Source organism: Amblyomma mixtum, chromosome 2, assembly GCF_055824585.1.
Source record: "Amblyomma mixtum isolate Tamu chromosome 2, ASM5582458v1, whole genome shotgun sequence".
NCBI classification, from domain to species: domain Eukaryota; kingdom Metazoa; phylum Arthropoda; class Arachnida; order Ixodida; family Ixodidae; genus Amblyomma; species Amblyomma mixtum.
Window position 1 is genome coordinate 49,383,286 of NC_143013.1, and position 14,278 is coordinate 49,397,563.

Below are 14,278 nucleotides of genomic sequence, written 5' to 3' on the forward strand. Positions count from 1 at the left end.
CACTGCAATTTTTCAGTGCCTTTAAAATGATTCAGCGGCAGCAAGTTGATGAAAAAACGCCCAAGCATGGAACCCCCTTTATCAGGATTTGATCGTGATGCAGACTGCAGTTGTGTATACCAGAAAATAATATGAGAACAACAATCGAGCCTTCTGTCCAGATAACGTCTGGAAATTTTTGATCAAAACAATGTTATTTTGTTTTCGTTGAATAGATCTACTTCGGGGTCGTTGCACCCAGCCGCCGCAGTGATTGGCATATGCGACGCGTGCGGGCAAACAATATGGGGACAGGTGGCATGCATCCCAGAAAAATGAGCCGCCTTTGCGGGAATCAAAGTCCATTCTGTGCGTGTAATTGAGTTCGGGTGTGCGATGTCATATAAATTGTTTTTCCATGTTCCGCAAAGCGTGTTTATCTCATATCATTTAGACATGGCAGCTGTATTACGCTATGTAGTTATTCGACCCGCCACGACCACGGTCTAGGAGCTTCGATGACAAGTAAGGGTATATAAAGAGTGTTGGGGAAAAGCTGCGACAAGCCCGACCACTGCTACACACGTCGAGTCGAGAATGCAGCAGCGCATTTGCTTGGCTCTGCTGCTTGGTGTCGCCCTGCAGCTGACGTTGGCAAGAGCTGATGAAACCAGCCAGGTTCCGGACAGCTTCAAGGTAATACCATGGATGAGGGCAGTGGTGTAGGTGAGGTTAAGGTGCTCAAAAATTCTGTCCAGTCCTCTCGACTGCTTTCGCGCGGAGGGATGGCAGTTTCCCGCGCTAGCGATTGCTGGATGCTTCGTATAAGATGCAACTCTAATATACCAAATGTCCTGGCTGCTTTCATGCTCACCCGTAATTTGAAAAGAACTTTTCATAGAGTTTCGCTCTCAATTCTTTAGGAAAACACCATTCCCATTGTGTCATGTTAATCGGTTTGGTCCCAGCTTGCAAAAAATAGCCATCTTGGTTGGGTCGCTGACTATAAAGACTATAAACCTGATGTATAGGCTTAGTTTCTTCTTTAAATACTTTCTAGGGTTTCCTTTATCCTTGGAGTACACTTAAAAATCAGTATGCTAGAGTTATTCCCTTAGTGTTTATTCTACGAAGGCTTCGGCAAATTTTATAGAACATGTTAGGCCCATACTAAGCATTTTTCGGGGAAATATTGCCGCCCTTGCTCTCTCTGATGATGATGAATTTTACTTTGATGTCGCGAAGTGTGACTTACTCTCTTTATTGATATTGTCGTTTATAACACGGGTAGTAGCTGTGCCTGCGAAAGTAGTTGTTACTCTTACAAGTTTTCGTCAGCGTTCGCTGCAAAGTTCTCAGAATTGCCGCATCGCATGTTTCAACACTTTACCACAGCGACCAAAGCCACCAGCGACCAAACTTTCTTTACTCATCTATTATATAAGCGCACGTTGTCATTTGAAAAGTGGTCACGCAGTTTCAGGAAACTCGTTATTAGAGCAGTGGGAAAAATAAGGAGCAGCAAAATCCGCACTAAGAAATTAAGATAAAATCAGCGGAGTTAAATATTATTTCAGCAAAGTATAGTATAACGCTGTATAATATAATGCTATATACAAACAGAGCTGTGGCTGTATATCCTGCAGCTCCAGATTACCTCAAAATGAAAGTTTGGTTTGTTCGCATGGCGTCTTCTTTACGAAGATCAGATTTAGCTACTCTACTGTCCACAATATTATAGTTTAGGCCCGTTATGTTGTGCGATTCACCCGTCTCCTATTCATGCAAGTTAAGCCTAAAACAGTCTGCTGTCTGTATTGACACCCTGGCAGTTGCTGTTCCAAGCGTATTTTATTTTGTGTAAAATTATGATTCCTGGTGATGCGAGCTCTGTTATTGAGTGTTCCGGTCCTGTACTACCTTCTTGATCTCCAGTGCATACCGTGCAGTGGAACGCTGTGTGTGTTTCACGTCACAGCTGTGTCGACAGGGTTAATATACTGTGCGTTCATAATGTCTTTGAATATAACTTCAATTCGGAAGCTGCATTAGCATGCGCCTTAGTGTGGCACTAACGCTGTGCGATGATGTCATCTCTAATGCAAATTAAAAGAATCCAGTTGACAAGAAAAACGACATAGCACAGCAACGCTTGTGTAGCTCGGGCGGCTTGCTGGGACTGCAAAATAGAGATCAAGACTTGCCATGGCGCTTTGCAGAGTCAGCATTTACTTTCCAGTGTGTGGCATACGAGCCATCTTGAGTGTCCCATGTAAAGGCCACATATCTCGTCCGCTCTCCCAACGTCAGTTTTCGAGCAAGGGTTGCCACCGAAAAAGCTGCAAATGCAACCAAAGGAGAACATAGATGCGCATAATATCGAACAACCGGGAAGACAACCCGAGAATAGGTTTGCTTTTAGCTACGGTATAAATGCCTTGCCGAAAACATCACTGGGCCCTTCCTGACTGAGGCGTACTTCAGAGTTGCAAGCTGTGCAACACAATCCTCGAAAATTGACTAATCTTAACTGTCATCGTGAGTACACTTTGCAAATAATAATCCAACATTTCCGCTTAGGCGATACCAATTGAAATATTTTTTTACAGCTACCTATGAAAAACCAACAGTTTTGCCTATTTTATGATCCTTGCCGTTCTTGTTTAATAACCCCCCCCCCCCCTCCCCCCGCAAGTAAGGCCCCGGGCAGTTAGGGCATGTAAATAAATTAATAAAACGAATAAATAAGAACGTAAGAAAGAAACGATTAGGATTCAATAGCTATCTCGTATGTCTGGTGGAAATAACAGCCCGAACGGCAGCATTATTCCAGAGTTATTAGTGTCAGCACCCTTACAATCAACTTTGTAAAGGGGAGTTATGAAATCGCCTACTGCAAAATATTTTTTAATAGTGAGGTTTTGTAGTACAAAACCAAGAGATTTGACTTTTTAATAATAGTAAATCAGTGGAAGCAATCTGTGCGCGAAGATAACAGCACGAACTACAAGCAACTTGCATGAAAACAGGCTGAGTGCATACGCAAAAACTTCAGTGTGTTAATCTCCGGCACAATCACTGAATGAAGCAAGCTACTGTCTAGGCTTAGCGAAATCTACGCCTTGTCTGGTGAATACGCAGAGGAAAAAAACACAAATCAGATGGAAGAAGTAGCTGCGCAATCATCAGTTAAGGTTCTGCCTAATACAACTTCCACGCCATGAGTCCTTTATGTATTAAAGGCTTTCGCTCTTCCAGTCCTGCAAGATGCATGCAGCATCTCCGTGCCGTATGTGAGAACATCGTAGATCTCTAGATTGCCGGTTGCGACCTTAGTTGTCACAGGCCAAGGAACTTTATTAGAACGCCGTAGTGGCACCAAGAGCTCAAATGAATATGCACATTCATCTTCCCTTCTTTCTCTCTTTCTTTTTCCCCTTTTCCACGCGTAGAATAAAATCATGCATTGCCTCGATAAGCTCCCTGCATATCATTTCTTCTTTGTTTGTCTATTAGAGTGTTATGCAAATAGCGCATCTACATACTCCAATAACTTTTAAGTATAAAAATTTTAAACCCACGCATTTATTCCTTGTATCAACATGATGCGGTGTGTCTGTAAAACTTCAAGGAAAGGAACACAAGGATTGCTTTGTGAGTGCAAGACAGTTTCTGTGAAAACTGTCGCAGAGTGGTAAGATATTGAGAGCTATTTTCAAAAACGTGATTTTGATTTGTCACCACTGATTCTCAATATTATGCGTCTGATAAACGCTTTTATTCACCATTTGGTGTAGAACCACCGCTCTTTCTCTGCAAAATGCCTTTTTTTCGGTACTTCTCTCTTACACAGTTATTCAACAAATTTCCATACGCCGTTGCCATTTCTGACAGTAATAACGACACCATATTTGAGTGCCTGACAGCTAAGAGAGCATGGTTTGACATGGGGGCCAAGAAAGGCGAATATATCTGGCTTCTGAGAGGCCATCATGAGAATCCCAAGTAAGATTTTGCTTTCGAAGCTCAAAGCACCACCGGGTAAAACGCTCTACGCCGTATGCTTAGGTTTTTCCAGCGAGGCGTCGCATTCTATATAGTAGGTTTCCGGAAAACGTCCAGAGTTGGGCTTCATGGCTGTAGACTGGTGATAAAATAATTTATGGAGTTTTTCCTCCTCAAAACTAAAAGAAATGATTTAGGACGCACTCCTGAATAGTAATAAAAAAGAATTCGTTTACTATTAAGCGTTCTATTTTGAACTTCATTGAGGTGACATGTCATGTCACAAACAGCGCGCAAATTAAGCCGAAATGAATAAAAGATATGGTGCTAGAAAGAGGATAAATCAATGGCTTATCTATTATAATGAAAAAAGAGTACTGGACACAAACAAGAAAAAAGTTACGAACTGTAGAAACAAAACGAACTATGCCACTCCGTAAACAGCTGCCAAGGCCTGCATGGGCCAGACTTGCTAAAACGCCAAAAGACAGGCACTACGCTTCCTAGTCAGGGAAGTATTTCGAAACGATTGCCTATTCCTGTTATTCGTGTTCATTTCGAGTATCTTGTGAATACCTCAGGCATTGAGAACAGCAGTAACAGGACAGACGGCAGATCAAATAAAGAGTAACAGATACGAGTTGTGCTATGACGATGAAAATTAGTACTTATTTTTCGCTACAAATATTCTCATCGACGGACTTAAGAGTTTAGTTCAGTCGTCCACCAAAGAGCGATATTTCGCATAGAAGGTCCAGTAACAAGTTTAAAGGATCATTTTTTGTAAGATCTTAACTTCATGGCATGCGTAGCCACTTTGAACTTTGGGCTGCACAGAAACGCCGTAGAAAATATTGAATGTAAGTTATATTTGCCGGTGTAGTTTGGCTTGTAGTCAAATAATAAAAAGATGCTTACCAGGGACGGCGACACTTGTAAACAACTCGAGCGTTCATATTTCTCTTTATATTCTGCAGAAAAATAGTCTCATTCTACGTGGCGGAAGGAAGTAGCCCCGACACTTTCTTGTACATGGAAGGCTCAGGTGAGCACTTTCAAATATAATTTATGAAGAGGCATGTCTCACAATTCCGCCGCACGAAGTGGACACATTCAAGCGTAGCTAGCTTGTAACAGCCACTTGTAACTGCTAAAGCTCAGAGAGGAATGTGTGATTAAGAGATCTAAAAGTTGGGTAGATTGTGATGTGATTGTGATTGTTTTCATGACACTTTTAAATTCGTTACACTGCATCAAACACGAGTTGTTTCCAAGACATGTTGGAATAGTTATTTTGCTAGCGCCGCTATTGCCTAGTGAATGATATAATACTGCCGTATTGCTGGTGAAGCAAGGCTTTAAGCCTTTTCGGCAATACAGAATTAATAATAAACATGCTTTATATGCAGATCAGGAATCGTATTGGAAGCGTACTTAGCTTTAGATATACACTCAACTGCCCGTCTCTGATAACAATGTAAAAAGGATTTATTAATGTACAACTTTTATTGGGAACGCATACCAGTAGCTTCTGTGTACCTCAGAAGACGCCAAACCCGAGGTTGGAAGATTCTACTACACGGACTATAAAACCTGCGGCATCCTCGAGATGCCCTACCATGGAAAGCGTGAGTACTGCACAATAAAGAGCAGATTTATCTTTGTCGGGTGTGGGATAACATTTCTTCTACAGTGAGAGTCTCATGCTCGTCTTGCGGTTCGCCCGCCAAAACTCCGGTTGGAACTGGTTCCATCTCCTTGATATGGTATGCATGAGTCATCACCTAAATTTTCGAGTACCTTCATTGGAATGCCATACGGCATTATTTATGTAAACTTACCCGCTATTTCGCTTTAACACATCCGCTAATTCTTCCTAATCATCATTACAACATTTGATGAGATGGACCTCCAACTGCAAATTTTAGCGGTTCTCATATCTTCAAATCTGGCGGTCCACTGCTGTTCATGTGGTGTTGATGACGTCACGAGACTCTCAATCGTATTCATGGATCGCGGGAAGTCCTCAAGCTACTGGAACATTGGTAATGCACTCAAGAAAATTGCACTCAAGTCTCGCTGCCAGTGGCGGTTTTCGCAAGAAGCTTGCGTTGATGTGAAGGCAATTTTCACACGTGGATCTCTGAGGCATGTCTTAAGCGCCATGCACTTTCAAAACGGGAGTAGATGAATTTTTTCAGACATAACGTATCGGGTTTCAATTGCAATAACACAGAAAAGTATGCATCCCTAACTTGAGTTTCCACATCAATGTGTACATATTTTTCGACTAAAGAAATATGTCTACACCCGAAGAACAATCATACTTTCAACTTGAGGTGGCGCCGCCCTGGTTAGCTGGCTGCCTACCGCGCTCTGCTTTAACCTGCCCCTGGCCTGGTCCAGGGCCTCGCCCGCCCCTGGATTTACACTCCATCGCTTCAGGAAGGCTCCCGAAGCACGTGGAAACCATCGGCATCACGGCCCGCTGCCGAACTGTTTAAAGGGCGCGGCGCCTCGCTAAACCTAACGCGCCGCGCCTCCACCGCCGCAGTGCAGCGTCTGACCAAGCCCCTGCAGCCCAGACCCACCGATGCCGCCACCGCGGGGCCTGTTCCAACCACGTCGACAGCCGTCTCTCAAACGGGTACGTTCAACGCCGCCCACGCAACCGAGCACATTCCTGCCGCACTGCACGCCTTGAGCGACGCTGGGAGCACCGGATCGACGGCCGCGGCGCAGCCGGCAGCGTTCGTCGTCGGCGCAGCGTCCACACCTAGCCAACTCCACGCTACAAGGGACGCCAAGAGCTTCGGGGCCATAGACGCGTCGCAGCCGGCTGCGTTCGTCGCCGCCGCTGGAGCCGCTGCACCTACTCCAGCCAAAGGTCCCACTGACACCAAGACCTCCAGCCCGGCACCCGCGTCGCACACTGAGACTCCGGCTGAGGACTCAGACATGGACCTTACGACGTCCCCGGCAGACGACACTCCTTCCCAGGAAATCGGCTGGACCACCATCGGTGCCAACCGTAAGCCTGCCACCGCAGCCCGACCCCGCGCCGAGCTCATCACAGTTGCCATCCAGCTTCCCCCTGGAACCCTCACCCCCACGCTACCTCTCTACGACGTACTCGCCGCAGTCGCCTCCGCTGCACAACTTTCCTCGAAGACCAGTGCCGACATCACCCTTCAGGCCAAGCCAGCCCAAAGCCTTGTGTTTCTAAAGACTCGTTCTCCTCTCACCGCCCACCTCCTACTCTCTGTCACGCATATTCAGCTTCATGGTAAGCCTGTCACCATCAAAACTTACACCCCCCATCCTCCCATCTCATGCCTCGGCGTCATCCATAACGTCGGGGGCCACTTCACTCCTGATGACCTCATGCATGACCTGGAATCTTTCAAAACAGATATTCTCGCTGCTCGCATGATGGGATCCACTCAATCAGTGCTCATAACGTTCGCTGGCACCGTCATCCCCCACTTTGTTTATTTCAAACGCGTTGCCTTCCGATGCCGTCCTCATAAACCTAAGCCTCCCACCTGCACCCGTTGTCTCACTCTAGGCCATCGCGCCCACCAATGCCCCCAGCACAGCGTTCCGGCCAAGTGCCGTCGCTGTGCTGCTCCTCTACCCGCTGACCCTTCCGCTCATGTGTGTGCCCAGCCCTGGTGCGTTCATTGCCAGGTGAACACCCACCCCTCCCTCGACCCCACTTGCCCCTTCATCCTTGCTAAGCAACGCGAGTGTGCTAAAGCTGCATACCTCCGACGCCTAGCTTTGCGCCGGACCACTCAACCCACCAACCCTCCCCCCTCCCCCGCCTCCTCCTCCTCCTCCTCCTCCTCTAATCATGAATCTCCATCATCTCCGATCACGTCACCACCAGGCTCCTACGCCGCCATAGTTAAAGGATCCTCGGTGCCAGCGTCCCTCTCTTCCACTACACCACCCTCTCCATCCTTGACTGACGAGAGCCGCTCCTTCGACCTCCGGCTCGCAATGCTGGAACGCCAGCAGCGAGAGCAGCAGCGCATTTCCCACGATCTACAACAGCAGATACATGCCTTGACTCAAACCCTCCAGACAACCACCCACTCTCTTACCTCCCAGCTTAGCAAGCTAAATGAGCACCTTGCCACGTTCACCACTCCTTCCTCCAGCGCCCAGGTCGCCCCTTTGGCTGACCTTGTAGAAACCACCACACAGGCACATCACACTCGCTTGGTTCAGCTGGAAACTTCGGTTCTCCAGATCCTTACCAACCTCCAAGCACAATCAAAGCAATTGGAATCCTTCGCATCTATGCTCCAATCCGTCCATGAGTCACTGCCCCCGGCAAAAAAGAAGGAACGCGTACCATCGCGTTCCTCTCCACTATCATAATGGCGTTTGGCGAGGACCTCGAGATTGTGCAGTGGAACTGCCGAAATCTTTGCCACAATAAGACCCCCCTCCACCAGTATCTCCTTACCCGCCCCTCCCTACCTCATTTTCTCCTTCTCCAGGAGACCCGGACGGCCCGCAATGTCCCAGGCTACCGCGCCTACCATGCCACTACGGCCACACCACTTGCGTCTATTTATGTACGCAGTGACGTGCTCGTAGAGCAAATTGACATCCCCTCCACCCTCCTTAAATATTTAGTTGGTGTGGTTTATTACCACCCTTCTTCCCGCATCTCACTCGTCCTTTTGTCTTTTTACAACACCCCTGTCACTTCCTCTTTATTCCCTGCTCTGGGCAAATTCCTTCACTCTCTTTCTTCTACCTCCCATCTCCTCTTTGGTGGTGACTTTAATGCCCCTCACACACTCTGGGGCTACCCACAAACCCTCAAACCCGGCCGCCTCCTCCATTGTCTGGCCCAGGAACGCCACCTCACCCTTCTTAATACTCCTGGCTCTCCTACTCGAGCGGGCACTGCCTCACAACGCCCTACGACACCCGACCTCACTTTCTCTCGGGGTTCACTTTCCTTTCACTGGCAGGTGACAGCCGAAACTCTTCTAAGTGACCACTTTCTCATCCATATCACCACCTCTCTCTCCCACATCCCTCGCTGTCATCCGATTATTCACACTGACTGGCATGCTTTTCGCACTAATCTCGCCTCCGACTCCTTTCAATCCTACGACGACTGGACGTCGCGCATCTCTGCAGCGCTCACGTCCAGTAGCCGTCGCGTTCGCTCTCGTTACCCAATCCAAGACCCAGATCCTCAGCTTCTCTGTTTATGGCGTCGCCGTAAACGTCTTCAACGCTCCTTTCGCTCCCAACCACACAATGCCCAACTTTCCTCCCGGATCACTGCTTTGCGGGCCGAGATCGTCGCCCACTGCGCCTCCCTCGAGCACTCTCGTTGGAGTGCTCTTTGTGACCGTCTTGACTCTGCATTGCACTCGCGATCCACATGGTCTCTCTTCAAATCCCTCCTTGGCACTAAGCCTGCCCTTGCTCCCACTCTAGCTAAAGCCCTCACTCAAGGAACTCCCTCTGATATTTTTGATCAGCTCGCCTCTCTCTATCTCCCGCCCCCTCTGGCACCCTCCTACCCGGTGTACTGCGGTGGACCTAACCCCGATCTGGACCAATCCTTCACTCTCCGGGAGCTCGAATCGGCTCTGGCTGCTAATGCTACACGCTCGGCTCCCGGTGAGGATGCCATTACATACACCACACTTCGCAACCTTCCTGACTGTGCCAAAGAAATCCTCCTTAAAACCTACAATGATGCATGGGACAGCGGCTGCCTGCCCAGCTCCTGGACCTCCTCCCTCATTTCTATAATTCCAAAGCCGGGCAAGCTTCCCTCTCTCTCTAACCTCCGCCCAATCTCCCTGACATCATGTGTTGGTAAGACCCTTGAGCGAATGGCCCTGACTCGCCTCTCTAATTTTCTCGAGACGAGGGAGTTCTTCCCTCATTCTCTCATCGGCTTCCGACGCCACGTCTGTGCACAGGACATGTTTCTGGTTCTCCAGCACACGTTTCTGTCACCCACCCCCACTCAAATACACGCACTTGTGACCGTCGATGTTCGCAAGGCCTTCGACGGTGTTTGCCACGACCACATCCTTTCCCAACTCGCCTCCCTAGACTGTGGCTGCCCGCATGTACTGTTATATCCGCTCATTCCTCTCTAAACGTGTCGCTCGCTTTCGAGTCGACACCTATCTGTCCGACCCCCACAACCTCACCCGAGGCACTCCTCAAGGTGCTGTTCTCTCTCCTACCCTTTTCAATCTTGCTATGGCCCCTCTCGCCTCCCAGCTAGCTGAAATTCCCGACCTGCATCATATATTTTACGCCGATGACATCACTCTCTGGTGTTCATCTGGCTCTCCCGGTCACGTACAGGACACCCTGCAACGTGGCCTAGATCTCATCGACTCCTTTCTCACCACCGTTGGCCTCTCTCCTGCTCCTGAGAAATCCGAGCTTCTCCTTCTCAACCATTCCTCCTACCAGCGCTCACACAACCACTTCGTCTCTCTCCACCTTTCTGGCTCTCCCATTCCTGTCGTCACACAGTGCAAAGTTCTTGGCTTCCCTTTGGATGCGGCTAAGAATGTGCAATCCCTTCACCGCGCTGTCACCACCTGCCACTCTGTAACTCACCTCCTGCGGCGCGTGGTCACTCGACGCTCAGGTCTCCACGAGGCTCACGCGTGCCGAGTTGCCCACGCGCTGGCCCTCAACAAGGTCTTGTACTTTGCACCCTACGCTTCCTTCACTCAGACTCAACTTAACGCTCTCGAGACTGCCCTTGTGGGCCTCTACAAGGCAGCTCTCAACCTCCCTATCACTACCTCTACCACTAAGCTCTTTGCCACAGGCCTCTTCCATCCTCTTCGTTCTCTTCTCAGTCTCCATAGTGACTCGCAGCTTGCCCGGCTTTCCCTTACCCGTCAGGGTCAGTGGTTATTGACTCAAGCGGGTATCTCGCCCATTCCAATCTCCCCGTTTACCTCTCCTATTCCCACCCCCGCCCCCAATCTTCGTATCCTTCCCCTCCCGACCAACATGTCCCCCGTCCTGCACGCCGGACGTCGTCATGCGGCCGCACAGCACCATTCCCCTCTCTTTGATACCCAGGGTGTAGCTTACACGGATGCCTCCTTCGTGGCTCCTCGAGGTTCCTGCGGCTACGCCCTGTACCATCCACACCTCCCTGCTCCTGAAACCCACACCAGCGGGCCGTATCTACACCCTCCATACGCATTGTCCCTCGAGGTCCTCGCCATTGCGCATGCCCTCCAGTCATTTTCCCTCCTTCCCTCTCTCCAAGAGTACACAGTCTATTCGGACTCACAAGCCGCTATACACCACATACAGAAACGCACCCTGACCCCTTCTCTCCAACAGGAGGTCGAACGAGCGGTCTACCCACTGCAGCCTTCCATCGTTTTCCTCCGCTGGGTCCCTGGCCATTGAGGGATTGACGGCAATGAGCTGGCCCATCAGCTCGCCCGCGACACACTTTTCCGGGCACCGTTGATCCCCTGGCCCAAGCCCTCGGAGGACGGTGGGAGACTCACCCTTCGCCGCACCATAAAAGAGGTCTACCTTGAGCTCCGCCTCGACAAACGCCTTTACCCTCCCCCTCATCCATCACTCACGGTGCCGGAGTCTCGCCTTCTTCGGCACATTCAGATTAATGCAGTTATCACCCCGTCCCGCCTCTTCCTCTATCGCTATCGATCGGACCCTTCCTGTCCCAACTGCCCCTGTTTCTATGCGGACATGGCCCATTGCCTATTCTATTGCCCGGCTCCTCAGCAGTCGGGTTCCTTCCCCCCACCCTCTCTATCCATCACCACCTGGCTCGACTGGCTTGGCGCTGAAGGGGAAGAAGAACAGCGGCTTCTGGTCGCCCAGGCGGTCGAAATGCTCGGCCTGTAAATTATGGTTGATTAAAAGTCTTTTACTACTACTACTACTACTACTACTTTCGACTTTCATTAGAACAAGAACTGTTTTTAGTTAACGTAAGTGCCTTATTAATGTTCCCTGTCCCTGTGTCCACGGTACACACGTGTTTCTTGACCGAAGTTGTTATATAGAAGCGTTTACACTTAAACCTTCCACTGTACTAATCATAAAACAACTGGAAAAAGCGCTGTACCATGTTCTCAGTCCTGGAGGTCGACCAGAGCCAGGTCTAGCTGCAAAAAGGCAGCGTTTTTTTTAGCCACAATTTTGTTCGTATCTTTTGAATAATAAAAACAAAACAAAACATTTTTTCCTCCATCATCATCATCATCACCCTGTCTACGCCCACTGCAGGACAAATGCCCCTCCCATGTCTCTCCAATTAAACCTGTCCTTTGCCAACTGCGGCCATCGTATCCCCGTATACTTCTTAATCTCATCCGCCCATCCAACTTTCGGCTACCACAGCTAAGCTTCCATTCTCTTGAAATCCCCTTTGTTACCCTAAAGCAGCAGCGTTTATCTTGCCTTCGCAATCTTCACAAAGAGTAATTTATCACTTTTTCCCACATTCCACAGAGTGCATCCTCTGGGCACCGGTAGATAAGAAAGATTCGCTGCCCCAAAAGTGCCTAGAGGAGTTCTCTAAACACTGCGGCGTGGCAACTCAACTCTACAGCAAGGACATCTGCACAGACGAAGAAATTGCCGACTGGTGAAGTACGTATTTATGGCGTCAAATATGGAATATCATCACTACACTAGCGGCGCATTATACTGGCTATCGCCAAAATAGAACAATTTCGCAGGTGCCAAAGAGGCTGTTAAAAGCCGAAACGATTCCTGACCGATTTCATGCAAAAACACCACAGCGCCTGTCATGCATTAGACGCCTTCGTAATAGTAAGATAGAAGAGCATCTATATGCAGTTAATTTCGCTTCAATCAGAACAGTATCAAATAAGGAAGCTTCCTTCATGAAGATATAATTTAATTAGAACGAAACTATCTTTTGGACAACATTTATTCCCTTCTACTAGTCTCTCAGCTTCCGTCACAGGCAGTTATGCATTCATGACTTAACTGTACTCATCTCTAGACGCTGGGTCACGAGGTAACCTATCAGGTAGGTTGGAATATAATTTAATTGAGTGTGGATATTGTTCTGTGTCACTGCTGATTGAAGTATTCTCTCTCATGCTTTCAGAACTGCCAAGAAATTGGGACGCATTGTTGTATTGATGGCACTGCTCATAGAAATGGGCGCGCTTTACTGCAAGCGGTGAAGATTTTGTGTTTGCAAAATAAAGAGCACTAAAAATGATTTGGTAAAGAAGAATGCTTTTTCACTTTCTTCTTTCCATGTTATAAAGTTGTTGATAACCTAATATTTCTAATTCACGGCTTTTCTGCATTAATGAAAGTGCCTACCAGTCATCGATGGCGATATGAACGGTACAAAAAGATTGAGAAAATAGGATGCACTTGAACGAGACATTTATTGTGAAGAGCCCAAAAGGAACTTTTCTTGAACTGTACAGTTTACACTGCTGGAAAATCGCTTTTTCCTTTTCTGATCTTGAAGGCAAGTAATTACTAAGTGCCAGTGATTCCCGAGAAAAGATGCCAGCGAAGAACAAGGGGTCTGCTTCACAGAAATAGAGTTTGAACAAGAGTAGAGGTAATGCGTTCAATAAAAGTTCGCATAATGAAAGTACAGTTCGGATAGGCAAATTACACGTAATACTCCATTGCTTTGCACTAAACACCTCAGTATTCAAAATCACTTTCGCAATTCCTTCTGTGGAGGTTACCATCAATTATTCCCAATCTTGTAGTTCGCTCTCTCTAATCTGGAGGCTCTATGAGTACATCTTTTAAGCAGAATCTCGAGTCATGTATGTCTACAACCACAAAGATGCATTTATTCCGTTTTTCAAACATCGTATTATCGCTCGAGGAACTTGGTTGGATGCTAACATATAGGAACTGAAAGACATAGAATTTGGTTTCGTGTTCGCTCAGTGGTGCATTCAGCTCCTGTTTTGAGGATTTGTTACTTTAGGCACAGAGAATGTCGGAGGGCTTAAGTTAGCGCATGATCGCGGCGCCAAATTGATTTGTCCTCAGTCATCGTTTACGTTGTACGAAATATTTTCATTTCTTTCGATCGCTTTGCTCATTTAAACATAATTTCATCCTTTTTCGTCAGGCTGCAACTGTGTCAGTACATGGAAGCTACAGCTGCTATATCTACCTCTGATATGAGAGTACCTCCAAAACTCAACCCACCTCAATTCAGTCTTCGGAGCTATTTTACGTTCATGGTCATTATTGGCGCTGACTACCTTTCCTA

At 47.9% G+C, this 14,278-nt stretch overlaps 1 protein-coding gene across 1 annotated transcript; it reads left to right on the forward strand.

The window, feature by feature from the left end:
* The first annotated feature begins 576 nt into the window (after positions 1-576).
* On the forward strand, positions 577-13,186 carry LOC149359282 (uncharacterized). The gene is made up of 6 exons (XM_089567628.1): positions 577-675; positions 3,833-3,984; positions 4,962-5,029; positions 5,529-5,612; positions 12,502-12,642; positions 13,130-13,186. Exons 1-5 carry the CDS (start codon positions 577-579, stop codon positions 12,639-12,641), a joined length of 543 nt encoding a protein of 180 aa, XP_089423754.1. The 3' UTR covers position 12,642; positions 13,130-13,186.
* Positions 13,187-14,278: the final 1,092 nt, after the last annotated feature.

What these genes read in the sequence shown, in the direction of transcription:
- LOC149359282 (XM_089567628.1), top strand. Translation starts at nt 577, where the DNA reads ATGCAGCAGCGCATTTGCTTGGCTCTGCTGCTTGGTGTCGCCCTGCAG. An exon ending in AGGTTCCGGACAGCTTCAAG is followed by an intron (nt 676 to 3,832) that starts GTAATACCATGG and finishes TCTCTTACACAG; the next exon opens with TTATTCAACAAATTTCCATA. An exon ending in CTTGTACATGGAAGGCTCAG is followed by an intron (nt 5,030 to 5,528) that starts GTGAGCACTTTC and finishes TGTGTACCTCAG; the next exon opens with AAGACGCCAAACCCGAGGTT.